A 16,631-nucleotide genomic window follows, 5' to 3' on the forward strand; every position below is an offset into this window, starting at 1 on the left:
TCAGATTCTGCAGTGCACTATTGCAGTATTGTAATATATCCACTAGATGGCGGTGTGGAAGTCAGACTGTAGCGTTCCCTGGCATCACTGAGCAAACTTACAGAGGCTATAAACACTTTGAATTTATGACTTCTAATCATCACCCAACTTCTCTGATGCAGATTCCAAACGTGCTGCAGAAGTTGTGACTCCTCATGACCTTCACGACCACAACCTCCACGCAGCTCCACCATTCTCCAACCAACAACAACAAATGTTTAACTTTTAAAGTAATGAGTGGAAATCTGTTTTTCTTTTTATCTCTGATCAAACCAAACATGTGTTGTAATGGAGGAAAACTTATTTACAAGTAAAAAAGATTCAATGCAACTGTGACAGTAGAGATGGTTGATTTACATTTTAATGTTTTATTTCCATTATGATTTTCTAATGTCTACATTCACCTCTAAAAAAACAGCTGAACATCAGCTCCATCACCAAAACAGCCCAGCAGAGGATGCACTTCCTGTGTGAAGGAGGTCTAGCTCCACACATCGATCATGGAGTCCATCCTCTCCTCCTCCATCACAGGATGATGCTGCAGCCGAGAACAAGGCCGGACTCCAGAGCATCATCAGCTGAGAAGATGCTCGGCAGCAGCAGCCTCCTCTTCAGGACCTGGACGTCTTCAGGACTCTGAGGAGAAGATTCCTCCCTTCCTGGACAACAACAGTTTTCCCCGACTGCTCATCAACAAGGACCCGTGACCTTATATTTTTTATATTTATTCTTGCACAAACATATCACAGCTTATTCCTTGTCACTATCTGGCAACTGGTTTATATAACATGGTCTTCTCTCTGTAGCCTCTGTATCAAAGTCTGAAACCCTCTGATTGTTGTGATGTCTCTGATAACGTTTATCCTTCACCTTCTGACCAGTGCAGGTTTTTTCTTCATCTGTAAAAAGAAGATCCAGCGGTGAAAGAGTTAACCTCAGAGATTACATCACTCCCTCTGTTTGCCCTTTCACTTCTCTCCCTCTCCATCCTGCCTCGTCTCCTCTCTCCTCCCTCTCCTGCCGCCAGTCTCCTCCCTCTCCCTCCCTCCTCCCCTCCATGGGCCCAGCCCCTTCGTTAATTCCTCTATGAAAGGGAAGCCTCTCGCCGGCAGTCACACCACCAGATCCTCCCAGGAGCCTCACTCACACACACAGATCCCGACTCAGGCTCGGACTCGGAGTCACAGTTGTCTGCTCTGAGTGAGGCCTCTGTTCCCTGACCCTGACATGGAGCCGCACTTTGCACGAAAACCCCTTCACCGAGGCCAAATGGGCGATGAGAAGCAGCAGCTGCTGAACCTGAACGGACGCCTGGAGACCTACCTGAGTCGGGTCAAACACCTGGAGGAGGAGAACCTGATGCTCGCAGAGGAGATTGGATTTCTGAGACACAGCAGCCACGGAGCTTCCACTCGCAGGAAGGGCTTAGAGGAAGAGCTGCGGCGGGCGAGACTGGAGCTGGACGCCGCCTGGATGGACAGGGCCCACACGGAGAAGGAGGTGGGCAGGCTGGCTGAGGAGTTCGAGTTCCTGGAGCTGCAGAGGCAGAAGGAGGCTCAAGCTCACATCAAGGCCAAGAAGATGGTGGAGCAGAGCAGGAAGGAGCTGGACGAGGAGCAGAGGGCGAAGATGTGGCTGAGAGAGCAGGTCAGTCAGCTGGAGCACGAGATGAGTCACCTCATCCAAACCCATCAAGAGGATGTGGCCCACATGGAGGCCACATTGAGCCAGTGCAGAGCCACGAGGCCCCCCATGGCTCAGAGGGGCAACCAGACACCCAACCTCCTCCAGCTGGGGCAGGAGTTCTCCCAGAGGGCCACCAGGGCCTGGCAGGAGGCCGCTGAGATCCATCAGGACCAGCTGGCTCAGCTGGAGGAGTCCCTCGACCAGGCCAGGGGCCGTTTGACCCGAGTGGCCCAGGAGAAGAGCGAGAGCCAGCTGAGGCTCCGAGCTCTGGAGAAGGAGATGGACTCACATCGAGACGTCCGGCTGCATCTGGAGACGAGTGCAGCTCAGCAGAGAGACGGACACGAGCAGGAGATCCAGCAGCTGCAGGTGAGGCCAGAAGGTCCGGCTGGGATGCTGCAGATCCTGTTTGTTGTGCCTGTGGACCTCCTCTTATAAAGCATAATACTAATCTAATAACTTTCTATAATAACTTCATTCATAGAGCACTTTGTAGATATAGAAAATCTAAGTTGCAAAATGCTGTACAAGTTTTTACAGGTCATAAAATCATGAGCAAATATAAAGGAATCAAAAATTTTAAAAGAAAATATTAATTTAAAATAAACTCTTATAGACATAACATTAATTTAAAGGGATTAAATTTGTTTTAATATAATTCAAATTCAGGCAAATTCGTAATAAAAGTAAATTAAAGTATGTTTTAACAAGGGATTTAAAATAGACAGTCAAAACATGTGAACAACCCACAGAATATGACTTACAAAGAATGTTTATTTTGACTGGAGAGTGCATTCATGCCTTGTTTAACCGCTTCCTCTTCCTGCCTCACTTCCTGTTTTGCCAGGCGCACTTGGAGGACCTGGAGGCGGAGAGGGAGGATCTGGGCCGACAGATCGAGCGTCTGCTCCTGGAGAACCGAGGCCTGCTGCAGATGAAGATGTCTCTGGGTCTGGAGGTGTCAACATACAGGTACACAAAAACTCTCAGATTCTTTTATGGAATTCAGTTTCCTGAAGCACCTCAGTTAAAAACGCTTTTCCAATCCACACATCCTCGTCCTGTGGAGTCTGGTGCAAAGACCTGCATGGAACATCTCTGCCCTTTAGTTCTGGAATCACTACTTCGGATTTCAGACATTAAAACAGCCTCAGGTTGTTTGGGTCCAGACATTTTCCAGAATAGGATCAGATTGATTGTCTGATTGATAGGAAAAGAAAAATAAAAGCATTTGGAGAAATCCGTTACGTTTTAGAAACATCGGCAACACGCCCAATCGCTCGCTGTGAATATTCCAGAAATCTTACCAGGAGGAAATATTGGGGAAACTTTCAGGAAAGCGTCTGAAAGCAGCTTCATATTGATCCACTCAGATATCTGTATTCACACAGAAGTGAAGCCCCACATGAGTCCAGCTGAACCTCAGGACCTCAGCTCTGCTTCAGATGATTAGATTCACCTGAGGCTGCTGCTGGAAACCAACACAGACACCAGAGCAGCGGTCAGGACGACAGGACGTCTTGTCTCTCGTCCTGCACAGAGAATCGTCTCCATGATGGAGCTCCACTCTATGGTGGCGTCTCCTCCCACCCCCCCACCCTCCACCTCCTCAGAATATTGACCCTTGTCCTGCGAGGAGGAGCCACCGCTTAATGAGCACAGGGAGTCTAGAATAACAGCAGAGAATGGGAGTGGTGGGCGAGGGGGGGGGGACGCAACCAGAGGACAAATTTCAATGTCATCCACTGCACATGATTGTGTTGCTACATATAAATTGTGATTTTTAAACATTAAAGTTCATATAAAGCTAATTATGAGAGTGTGTGTTGGAATGAGACCGGTGTGGTTCACATGTGTGAATGGAGACAGTGGTTTTCGTGCTGCATGGGCTGCTCATCATGTGTGTGTGTGTGTGTGTGTGTGTGTGTGTGTGTGTGTGTGTGTGTGTGTGTGTGTGTGTGTGTGTGTGTGTGTGTGTGTGTGTGTGTGTGTGTGTGTGTGTGTGTGTGTGTGTGTGTGTGTGTATGTGTGTCTGTGTGCACGTCTTCACAGTCCACGTAACTTCTCCATGTTTCTGTTGTCATCCGTTTCTGCAGAGCTCTGCTGGACCGTGAGATCCTCAAGGGAGACAAGTGTCTGTCCAACCCATCGAGAGACGTTTCCATCTCAGGTGATTACACAACGTCCACCAGCTTGTGCGTCTGTGAGCTAGAGTTCCCAAAAACTGCAGAACATGTTTCCACACAACTTGGTGGAAGGACGCAGTTTGGTTTCATCTGAGGATGAACCAGCTCTGCTATGAATACGCCTGCGACCACGTGGACGCAGATCGTTTCAGTTTGAAAACTAAAACCGAGTTGTGTGGACGAAGCCTGAGAAAAATGAGTTAAAGGAACAATTTCCCTGAGTCTAACTAAAAGCCCCTCGGAGTAATCATATCATTTTAAATGGAGAGTGCTGGTTTGGGGGGTCGGGGGGCTGAGCTCGGCACTTTTGCTACTGAAACGCGAGCCACCAAAGACAGTCCCCACAGGTTATTGAGCCATATGGCTTTAGTTTCCGGTAACAGTGGTGAGAGGGAAAGATAATCAATATCCCCCCATTAGTGCCCGGACCCTCTGAGAACATCTGTTTTAATAATGCTTCAGGGAGAGAGCTCCTCCACAGGATCTCCGTCCTGCTCAGAGACTAGCTCGCTCTGTGAGGAGATGGAATGTCTAGATATGATATGTGTGTATTAACATATTGGTCACATGTAAAGGATCAATCTTACAGCAAGTTCGACACACAGATGAATTCAGAGAGTTTTATAGTGAGAGATCTCACATGTCACAGCACAACGTCCATGTGGAGATGACACCTGCTCACATCTGTACTGAAACATCTCTGATTCACTTCACAGCTCATGTTCAGATGTGTGTTGGATTACTCGAGGTTTTGGGCAATAATTGCATCATTTTATGGGGATATTCACTCTGAAATTCATTTATTTTAATCTTAATTTATGTTTTCTCGTATCTTTATTGACTCTGACCCAGTAACATCTAAACTGATGCTTACACCCATGCTGAGATATCACAAGTGTTCCCTCTATATAGATACCAAGCTTGTTCATGTGGAACCTGTGGCTGCAGAGATAAACTCTATCGTGTGATCTTGATTCTTGCTCTTGTCCTCTGCAGATGCAGCGTTCTGTCCTCGAGGGATGAAGAAGAATTACCGAACACATCAGCCTGCTTCCTTCTCATCTGCCTATGTTCGAACAGCTCCAACTGCAACACAACTGTGCAGCAGGAAACCCACAACCTTCAGTGGAACCCAAACGTTTTCAAGGAAACCAGCAGATGTAGAAGCAGCAAAGTCAGAAACGTGGGAAACCGCTTATCCAAAGATACTGCAGGACGGAGCTGTGGAAAACTTCCGTCCTCAGGAGGTTCAGGAGAAAGTCACTTACGCTGAGCCGCTGTCGCCTCCTAATGAGCAGGAGCCTTGTGTTCCACCGAGAGAAGAAGAGGGTGGAGAGGAGGTTGAGTCAGCTGTCAGTCGTCAGGTTGAGTCGAGCCTCCACAGGGAGCCGGCCTTCAGTGATGAAGTTAGTCTCCATCAGTTCACAGCTCCTGACTTTACACCACATGGGGTCAGAGTGACAGAGAAGCTCAGTGACGTCTCAGCTGAACCTGAGGAAGGTCCTGCAGAAGAAGAAGAAGCTCCAGCTGATCCACTGGGATGGAAAGAGTATATCAGTGAAGAACTGGAGGATGTGAAAGAGGAGATCTCGGATTCAGAAACTGAAGAAGAGGTGGAACCAACCTTTGAATCCAGGAGGAGAAGTCCAGCGTCTGAATGTGAGGCTGCAGAAAGTCTCTTCAACAAGTTAACAGACTTCAGCCGATATGAAAACAGCTCAGATGACGAAGCCGCTGAGATAAGAGATGAAATCAGTCGTTCTGTGGAGGCAGCGAAGGAGACGGATGTGGAGGATAAGTTGTTGTACCCTGACGGAGAAGAGATGGACACGTGGGACAGTGTCATCGAGAAGAAGATCGATATGAAGACAGACGACAGCATAAAACAGGATGAAGCAAAAAGACAACATGCTGAGCCAGAGGACATATCTGCAGGAGATCCAGAGCATGACAAGAGAGGAATGATCCAGGGAGTCACCACAGACACACAAAAAGACGACAACTTGGCTGCTCCAGGGACAGACACACAAGTAGATGATGAACACGGACCAGACCCTGCCGAAGAAGAAGATGATGAAGAGGAAGACTCTCAAAATGTCTCGGTGTCATGGAGGACGGAGCTAGAGAGCGACAGCTACGCTCAGGAGAACACCCTCGCTGACACTCGACCTCTGATCCGATACAAAAGCGACGAGACCGACGCTAACACTCACATGGACGAGAGCGAGTCCAGTGAAGGGGACCAGGACAAGAGGCTCGGGGGGGAGACAGGAAGTGCAACGTGGAGCGAAGGCAAGTCCAGGAGATACGGAACGATGGAGGATCTGTGCGAGGAAGTGGAAGAGGAAGTGTTGGATGAGGAATACGACCTGGGATACTCTCATCTCCAGCGTCAGACATCGAGGAAAGATACAGAACGTGAAGAAGAAACGAACAAGGACGTCAATGAGGAATATTCAGATGAAGAGAGCGAGGAATTCACGAAACCCGCGCCACCCGTGAGTGTCGAGTACGACGAGGAGCTAGAGACCGACCGACTTGTGGAGCAGGAACTCGAGAGTCTGTCCACGGACAGCTTCAGTTCTCACTTCGCTCAGCAGAAGGTCGGCGACGAGAAGATTCCTCCAGAGGCTGGAGAAACCAAAACACACAGCGAGTCTTTCTGTGAGGAATCTGGAGCAACGACAAGCGGCCAACTCGCATTCCCAAACACTTTTCTAGATTACCCAGATGAGAAGCCGTATGGCCAACGCAAAGATGAAGAGGGTACACCTGTTCCAGAGAAGAGAGAGGAGGAAGAACACAACGTCTCCATGGTGACACATCCCAATGTATCTGAGCATTTCCAGACCTTCAGTGACTTCATCAACGGGCTGGATGTGGAACAGAGCAGGAACTCGAACAAGCAGGACGTGAAACCTGCAGATCCTCAGGAACATCTGGATGAAGATGCTGTCGACTGTCCTGATGTTCCAGAAACAGGCGAATGGGAAGTCCTGGAAAACCCGAGCGAGGACCAAGACGTCAGAGCTGAACGTCACCTCCATGATGACGGAGGCTCTGGCGAAGGGGATGTGACCCGTGAAGAGGAGGAGGAGCACCTGGAGATCCCCCCTGACATCTTTGAGGCGAAGGACTCGACCGAACTATTGAACACAAACAGAAAAGACAACAACCTCCCTGGTGCTTTCAGCTCCAGTGTGAAGACTGACTTCTGGACCTCCTCCCCAGAGGTCGGCGCCACCTATCAACCAGATGACGCCTGTATCGAACCAACCAATCAGAACCGAGGGTTTGGGGAGAACCCAGTTTGGGGGATTTCGGACAACCGGATAAACGGGAACTCGCCGGCAGCTGAGAAAGGGCCGGAGCAGAAGTCTGAGGTGAAGCAGGTGTTGAGTAGAAAGGTGGAAGCGGAGTTTGTTCATTCTGAGGAGTCGGAGGTTGAGGGTGAATCCTGGTCTTCTGGGGAGGAGCAGTAATAAGGAAGTAGTGAGAAGATCGATTTAAACCAGTTTGAGGCTGTTTTCAGACACGATGGAGTCCGAGCTTCCTGCAGGAGATTCTCTGGTCTGTCACGATATTGTTATCTTGTTAGCGGCTCTTGCTGCTTGAATCCAATCGTCTCTCCGAGGTGAAATCTTCATTTCTGTGTACGACTCCTCTTTCTCATCCTTCTCGTCCTTCTCGAGTCCGACTCGTGTCAGAAACATCATCAACGCACCGACTCCCTCCCGGTGAATCGTCCAGATAATCTCCTGCTGTTTTCTCACATGAGCCCTCGGACATTTTCCCGACATTCCACCAGGGGGCAGTCAGGAGAAACTCCGGATAACGTCCCGATAGCAACTGAACTGGGACATCGACGTTCTCACATCCAGCCCCTCAGGAGAATGTCAGGAGAACAGGTTGAAGGAAGATTCTGTTTTCTGTTTGATTCGTTTACTACAAAAACCAAAGTGGTGCCTTGGTGCGAACCTCAGCGACGCTAGCCACCGACGTGCCAACTGACCGAGCTCCTGTCCTGTTCCCTAAACTCTGAACTGTTTTTCTTGCTGATTGTTCAGAGTGTTCAAAGCGCATGTTGTGGGAGGAGTGGGGGGGGGGGGGGGTTCTGCATGGGGACAAAGAAGGTCGTTTGAAAGTCAGAGTGTTTATCGATCGCTGTGATCATTGAGACCAGGAGAGAAGGATTCAAACAACCAGTGTCTCCTGCTCATTGGTCCATCGATCAGCTTTGCATGATGTGACAGAGAGAATGTTTGGTTGTAGAAGGTTTGAGATTCAAGATGATTGTTTGAAGAAGAAGAAGAAGAAAATGTGTTTTTTTTTCCTCCCATGAAGTTGTTTCTTTCTGCTGCGGTACATTGAAAATCCAAAAATAAACTCTAGATTATGTGAAACACACCAAAGTGTCTCTGCTTGATTTCATTATTAATCATTTCCTCAGATGATGAATTCAGAACGTTTATATCTTTAATCTTATCGGTAAAATATCTGAATCAGTTGAACAAATACCTGGAGGTTTCAAACAGGAAAAGATCCTGAAGACAAAGGTGGAGAAACACGTCTGCTCACGGCCTTCCAGCAACTTCCATCCCTGTTTCCTCTGGGTTCACACTGACCGAGGCTCTGGAGCTGTGTGTGTGTGTGTGTGTGTCTGTGTGTGTGTGTGTGTGTGTGTGTGTGTGTGTGTGTGTGTGTGTGTGTGTGTGTGTGTGTGTGTGTGTGTGTGTGTGTGCGGACTTGGCCACCCTCCAAGCTCCCCTGACCTCAAAGCGGACAAAGCACCCGGACCCTGAACAAGCGAGCGCTCGTCCCATGAGAGGCTCGAGGAAAAAGAACGAGAAGAGGGAACAATGTGTGACTCACCCCCCCACCCTCTCTCCTCCAGTGCCCCCCCCCCTGTCATTCATTAGTCAGTTGTCCAAACAATGATGTCTATTTTAGCTGCTGCTCGTTCTCTTGGCCGTTAAAATCTGCCCAAAGACGGATTCATCGAAGAAGGAAACCGGAGACGAGCGGATCCACGGAGAGGATCGAGTTCTTATGGAGTTTTCACTTTTCCATTTGATCTAAATTATAAATTATACAAATAATGTGGAAACAGACCCCTGTACTTTTAAAAATAATAAAAAAAAGTATATGAAAATTATTTTACCACACCTGACGTCGCAGATGCTTTTCATATCGAGGAATTATTCTTTTTTATTTTACACAATAAAATCTGAATTATATTTGACCCTAATAGATTATTAACAACATGAATTCAGCCTCTTTCTTCTTGTTGGCACAAAAACCAAACTGCTAATGTTGGATGTTAATATTTTGAGGTTAATGCTAAAGTTTGGCTTGAACTGAATAAACGAGCGTCGGGGGAAAGTTGTTATTTTCTGAAACATACAAATGTTAAAAGTTTCTCTGGCTCAGGAATAAAAACCCAAAGACGTTTGGCACAAACCGGTCGTTGCCACTGAATCGTCCCGAATCGTGTGAAGAATCTTTTGATGGCGACATGAATCAGTTTATTTCTTGGCGACTTCACGCAGTAGAACGTGGGCGTGGTCACTGAGGTCACTGAGGTCAAACAACACGTGTTCACTGAGCCAACTTCTCACTAACGAGCTCCCTGATCACCAGCGAATCATCAGCTCAGAGAGAAACGGCTTCAAATCACAACCAGTTTTGACTGGTTGTGATTTGAAGCCGTTTATTTATTTTATTTTATTTATAGAGTTTTTATTTTCTAATGCTCGAATGTTCTCACACGATTTTATGATGATTTGAATTATTCAGAGTCTGGTAAAGTTCCAGAGCAACAACAGTTTTGTTAGATTAGAAACTTCTTAAATTCTGATCACTTCTGTATCAGCTCTGCATGAAATGATATTTAAGTTGAAAATGCAGATTAGGCTGCGACTCACTATCAACATGCTCCACTGCTGCAGGACTGTATGTTAACATGGGGGAGGTGTGTTGTGTTGTGTTGTGTTGTGGTGTGTGTGTGTTTGTGAGTCCATTAGAAGACGTAAAACCTCCTCTAGCTCTTTGTGGTAGTGTGTGTTTGTGTGTGTGTTTGTGTGTGTGTCCGTCTCCATTGATTTACTCCTCATGTCATTAGTGTGAATGATGGATGAGCTGCTGGAGGGGTGTAGGGGGGGGGGCTCACTCATTATGTCAGAAAAGACATGAACGACATACAAGACCAAACATCTGGTGTAAGAAATGTAAACATCTGCTCCAGGCTGAATGAACGTCTTGTTTCTTTTCCTTGGTTTGATGCTCGATGGTTTTAGCTGACGTCTGATACCGGGCGGCACGGTGGAGCAGCGGGCGCCATGGTCCCAGTTCACATGTGGTCTTTCTGGGGGGGGGGTTGCATGTTGTTGACGTCCACCTGCAGATCAGGGTTAGGTTGAGTGGGGACTCTAAATTGGCTTAATGGTTGTTTGGCTGTTTCAAACCCCTCCTCCTCCATGTTAGCAGATGCAACATCAGAATCAGAATCAGAATCAGAAGTATTTATTGCCAAGTACGTTCACACATACAGGGAATTTGCTCTGGTTATTGGTGCAAACAATGAACATAGAAACATAAAAACGCAATAAATACAACATGCATAGGAGAGCAATAAAAAATGGGAAACCAGTATATATTTGCTCACTGTTTACTTCTTATTTACTCACTTTTTAACCAATATTTATACAAAGTAACATTTATTTTGAGATAAACATTTCTGAATAAAAATATATAAAAAATATAAAAAGTGAAGTAAAAAGTGAAATGCTAAATGCAAAACAGTTAACAGTGTCATACTGCAAAATGCAATGTAATGCAGTATAATATAATATGATATGATATAATTTGTTAATTTAACACATCCTAGAGGTGTGGGGGTGGAATAAAAGTCCGAGTCAGAACATGAACCAAACTATTAAAATCCAAGTAGACGTTAAATAAATGTGAAAGTTGTTTCTGTCATTTCAGCTCGTTCTTGTCTCACTGATGTTTGTTCAAGTGTTTCTGATCAGTTTGGTTTGAATCAGTTATTTGATGATTTACAGACGGAGTGAAACCTCCTGATTGACAGCTGATACTGACTCCTGATTGGTCGAGAGCTCCTCAGACTCTGAGCTGACCCTCGTGACAGGAAGGTGAGACGTTAAACCACCGGTCATCAGCAGGAACAAGTTCTTGGGTCGTTAACTTCATCCGAGGGAAGTTTTTTATTGAAGCTATTAAACATTTTAATTGGGAACATTCTCCTTCTTCTTCTGGGTTTAATCGGTCCCTCGTGGGTCGTGAGCTTCCTGTTGCAGCAGGTGAGTCATGACTCGTTCCCTCCGGAGTTAGAAACCTCTCTGCACCTCGTGCTCCAGACCGAACCCGTCTCTGGGGCTCCAGCGGCTCTGAGCATCGAACTGTGAATCATCAAGTCATCGGTCAGCAGCCGGTGTTAAAATAGAGCCGAGGTTTCACCGCGGCGTGAAATCTGTGAGCGACAGCTGCAGGTCCGTTTAGGGACGAGCTCGTGGTCAGAAACATTCCCCCCCGGAACAAGCAAAGGTCGGGACCTGGATGTTTGACTCATCTGTTCTGATGAAGGCCGATGCTGAGTCATGCTTCAGATCTGCTCTCACTCTCTGAGCTCAGTTTTTTATTGGATTAAAAGATCAAAGAGTCGTTTGTCTCCTGGTTTGACCTTTTGTCTCCTGTAGGAGGAAAGAGAGACAAGGGGGGGGGGGGGGACATTTCAATTCGACCCCTCTGAGGGAAAAGTCTCCAGTCGACCACAGGATGTGAAGATGAAAGGAGGAAGAAGAACAAGGTGGAATCCTCCATCAAACATGGATTCGAATCCCTTGATGCTGTTGTTTGTTTTTGTCTTGTTTTCTCATTTAAATATTTACCCCTAATATGGTCAAATAAATAAATAAACAATGAATAACTGCATCTTACAGGAGTTAAAAAAGACACTTGAATAAAGACATTTATGTCAATGAGCATCTGGCTTCAGTCTCGACCAATTAGAGCCTTGAAATCAATGAAGAAGGTTTTTAAATGGATCATTAACAGAACAGGGAGTCAGAGAATGGAATTATAAAAGTCCAGATGTTACGGTGTGAACTATTTGATCCATATCATGACAAAACTGATATGTCTCAAGGTTGGAAAATATTCTTCTAATTATGGCGATACCTCAAAAAATGGTTATTAAATACATGAACTAATGTGACTCACTAGAGCTCAGAGTCCTAAACTGCTTTTACATTCAGTTTAGCTGCACCAGATTTCACACAATCATAAATATCAGTCCTCTAAATATGTCTAATTATTTTCATCTATATCTGTAAATTATCCTTGATAAATCTGTCAATGTTGAAGGAGCTGCTTCCTGATCTGTATCAGGCATAAAGATAATAAAATCATGTTTCTACATCAGATGTGGGTGAGCTGGGTTAGCTCCTCTGTCTGTGTGTGTCTGTGTGTGTGTGTGTCTGTGTGTTTCAGTGTGTGTGTGTGTGTCTGTGTGTCTGTGTGTGTCTGTTTGTGTCTGTTTGTGTCAGTTTGTGTGTGTCTGTGTGTGTCTGTGTGTGTCTGTGTGTGTGTGTGTCTGTGTGTTTCAGTGTGTGTCTGTGTGTGTCTGTGTGTGTCTGTTTGTGTGTGTCTGTGTGTGTCAGAATGAACCCACACACTGATCTAATTATCTTGCAGTAACGAAGTTAGCGACGAGCCGCACCCAGCCATCACACACAGGAGGAAACACAAGCCTCCATCAGACCAACACAACAACACAACCTGCTCAGTCCCATGTGAGGACCACGCTGTGTGTCCCCTCTCAGTGAAGACACACGTCCCAGGTTTGAATCTGAGTCACAGTGAGACACTTCAGATCAGATCACCTGCAGGGACGTGGCGGCCTCCGGCTCTCGGGGACAGGAAGTGAGGTCACTGTCCCTCGAACAATGTCTGGAGCGTCCAGCTGGACGAGTGACCGAGCCGCACCCGAGCCTGGGAGGTTATTATTAGCGACCTGTTGAGCCATGAGTGTGTGCGTCTGTCCGAGACGTGAGCTCCAGCACCTGCCAACGCCAGCTGACGACCCCGTGGTCAACGCAGCCCGTCCAGGGCGGCTCAGGCCTGGAAGTCCCCCCCCCCACCACCACAACCATTGTCCCCACAACCGGTTTTTCTTTTTATATCTCATCGAGATGATGTTTCAGTTTGAGAGCAGGACTTATTGATTTCACAGGTTCACACTCAAAAGGTCCCCGCTTGTGCTCTAACCACGAGGGCGGGACAATTCATTCGTCATCACTACAGCCGGCGTTCTATTGGTCGGGTGTTTTCGATCGACAGAAGAAGAGCATCCGATCAGAGGAGAAATCTGAGAGCAGACGTTGCACATAGAAGCAGAAAGAGCATGAGAGCGAGCGCATGCAAAAACATCTGAGTGCAAGCGGAGAGAGATCATCCCTGGTTTCTGTTGTTTCTATTGAAATGTGAAACTAAAGCGTAAACCTCCTTCTTCAGTCCCTGGGCTTTGATCTCAGTGATTACAAAACCTTTGCTCCTCTTTCTACTGTTGGTTCATGTTTTTTTTACAGTGTAACATTGCATATATATATAATGCACAGTAGTTTTTCTTTCTTTCTTTATTCTATTTTTATTTTAGAGGTTATAGAAATTGTAACGAACAGAAAAACTGAGCTCCCTCAAATTGTTCTTGAATAAAGTATTTGATTAAATGTACGTATTTACTTTGCTGCACTGGTCTCGTGTGTTAACTCTGAATTTAACAGAATGAAGTTGTTTCTATAAACACAATTTCTGAGAGTTACATAAAAACACACGTCAGGATGTGTGTGTGTGTGTGTGTGTGTGTGCGTGTGTGTGTGTGTGGTGAGGTGATTAACGTTGACGTTCACGTTTCCCTGTGATCACTTAATAATTATTCTTGGTTCACACGCAGCTCAGATCTGTTTCCACATCATCTCTTAATATTCCTCCTTTGATTCTGAGTTTCGACGTCTGATGCGATGAAGGAAATTATCAAGTTGATGAAACACAACAAAATGTTTTCATGTGATTTATCTGCAGGAAACAAGTTATTTTTAGAAAATCATCTAGAACAATATTCAATCTTTAAAATCCTGCTGTTCTCTGTGAGCTGTGAGTCCAGTAAAGATAAAAATGCCTCCTTTTTTAAAGTTTGTTTTGGGTCTTGGGAATTTTATTATGTAATAATAATAATAACATATATTACATAACTCATTGTTTATTTTATATTAAAAATCATATTCTTTTCTCATTTAAAAGTATAATTCATGGGTTAATTGGTTAAAAAGCTTATTATACTCCAAAGACAGTAGAAAGTACCTGATCCTTTGCTTGTGGGCACATCGGCAGCATTAGAGCGACCTCTAGTGGCGGCAGGGCAGAACGACAGGAGCTCACCATGAACGACACAAAGTCAAACGTGTGTGAAGGTCAACTTGTCTATTTAATATATAAAATACGGTAAAACATACGCAAAAAGGGGGGAAGGGGGAGGGGGACCAATGGATACTTTGGTACAATAACAAACACTTCTTTTGTAAAAGCAGTATAGAATTTGTAATAACATATCAGTGCATACTTTATTTATGAAAATATACACAAATTGTATATCATTCTCCAAAAACAACAAAAAAAGTATCTTTACAACAGAAAAGCAGACTAGCCGAACACAATATATTAGCTATAATTTATTTTAAACTTTTTTTTTTTCTTCAATTTCCATGGTTTTTTTTCTTAAATGTATTTCTGTGTGATGTATATTTGTGTCGATATTACATTTTATTTCCTATAACATGACTCAACTCTTGTCTTGTTTTGAAACGCCCATGCATTGACATCATTGTGTCTGGTCAGAAATAAGTTACATGTGTCACACTGCCGACCCCCCCCCCGACCCCCCCCCCAGCCCCCCCGCCCCACTTCCTGTCACCACGTGATGACGCAGGTTTGTACATCGGACTCATAAGTCGCAGCGTTGAAGCGTTTTGTCGACTCGGCGCCTTCGGCCACGCTAACACCGCTACGCTCCCATCGTGCAACATTAGTAACACACCCCTTTTTTTAAAAAGAACAAAAACAAAAAAATAACCCAAAACAAATCCCAAAAAAAGATGAAAACAAAAATATATCTATAGAATATTTTTTATATCATAAAATAAAATAAAATTCCAAATAAAACAAGATGTCTAACCTACACCAAAAATAAAAGAGAAAGAAACGCAGATTTCCTCCTGACAGCTGCCGTCAGTGACAGCTGAGGTAATGATGATAATAATAATAATAATATCTCAGAGAACGATTAGAACAAACTGTCACCAGCACAAATTAACACTGGAAAGTGAGTGAGACTTCTACACATCATTATACAGGAGCAACAAGTTTTCCTCTTTTTATCCTGGGGGGGGGGGGTTTTCAGGTTCCCTAAAACTGTTTTTCAGCTCGATTGTCTTTGTGTTTTTGTGATCGCAGCGCCCCCTAGTGTCAGTGCTTTGCTAGCGGCTCTCGTTTCGTTTCCTCTCCGGACGAACGTATGGCTTCAGGCCTCGAACGAGGGGTCAAGGTTCTCTTGTTTGTTCGAAAGCTCAGGGCAACAACAGTCATAACAGTCAAGTGCTTACACTCGAGGAGAGAGAGAGAGAGAGAGAGAGAGAGAGAGGGAGGGAGAGATGGAGAGAAGGAGGGAGAGTGAGAGAGAGAGAGAGAGAGAGAGTGTGTGGAGGTTATAAAAAGCAAACTCGTCAGAGAGTCACCGAGTGAGTGACAGACGCAGAGAAAAGGAAAATGAGAAGATGAAGGGAGGAGGAGAGGAGGATGATGGGAAGAGAGGATGATGGAAGGAGAGGAGGATGGAAGAGAGGATGATGGGAGTTGACGGAGGGGGTGGTGGTGGGGGTGGGGGGTCATGTTTCCCGTTGAAATGACCCAAAGATAATTGAACATACTGTGAGTTTTCAGTGCTGACACCCGCTGTCTGGACGGAGTAAACAGAGAGGGAGTGTGTAATGAGATGTGTGTGTGTGTGTGTGTGTGTGTGTGTGTGTGTGTGTGTGTGTGTGTGGTCTTGATAATCTCAAGAGATGGAGGGGGGGGGGGGTGAAAGTGAGTGACAGAGAGGTGATGAGATGTCGAAACGTCTGCGTTGGATTTGGGAAGTCGTCATTAAAAGATCAGGACTCGTTCCGAAACCTCGGGCTTAACGACATTTTACAAGACTAGGGCCAATCAGCAACTTCCTCTAAACACACACACATGGCTTTCAACTGAGGAAGAGGAGGAGGAGGAGGAGGAGGAGGAGGAGGAGGAGGAGGAGGAGGAGGAGGAGGAGGAGGAGGAGGAGCACACACCATCTCTCTGTGTGTGTTCTAAAGTTTGATATGTTTGTGAGACAAAACGCTGGCACTTTTTGTTCTGACGCGGCAAAAACACAACACTTTGATATGTCACAACAAAAATTACTTCATCATAATAATATTAATAATAGTAATAAAACTGACAGAGAGTAAACAGCAGATCTCTCTGAACGACATCGTGTGACGCAGGATGAAAACACAACATCTTAACTTTTCAGTTTTTGTTAATGTGTAAAAAACTTTTCTCCAGCCACGATTATTAACTAATGTTATTTAAACTTTAATTTCTTTACCTTTATTCTCTTTTAAA

The 16,631-nt window shown here is 45.4% G+C and overlaps 1 protein-coding gene across 1 annotated transcript; it reads left to right on the top strand.

Annotated features, from left to right (window-relative positions):
• Nucleotides 1–1,308: 1,308 nt before the first annotated feature.
• Nucleotides 1,309–7,427, top strand: nes (nestin). The gene is made up of 4 exons (XM_061080926.1): nt 1,309–2,094; nt 2,573–2,697; nt 3,822–3,895; nt 4,908–7,427. The coding sequence occupies exons 1-4, from the start codon at nt 1,309–1,311 to the stop codon at nt 7,391–7,393; spliced, it is 3,471 nt and encodes a 1,156-aa protein (XP_060936909.1). The 3' UTR covers nt 7,394–7,427.
• The last annotated feature ends 9,204 nt before the right edge of the window (nt 7,428–16,631 follow it).

The sequence above is a fragment of the Limanda limanda genome, chromosome 11 (genome assembly GCF_963576545.1).
Source record: "Limanda limanda chromosome 11, fLimLim1.1, whole genome shotgun sequence".
Taxonomy (NCBI): Eukaryota; Metazoa; Chordata; class Actinopteri; order Pleuronectiformes; family Pleuronectidae; genus Limanda; species Limanda limanda.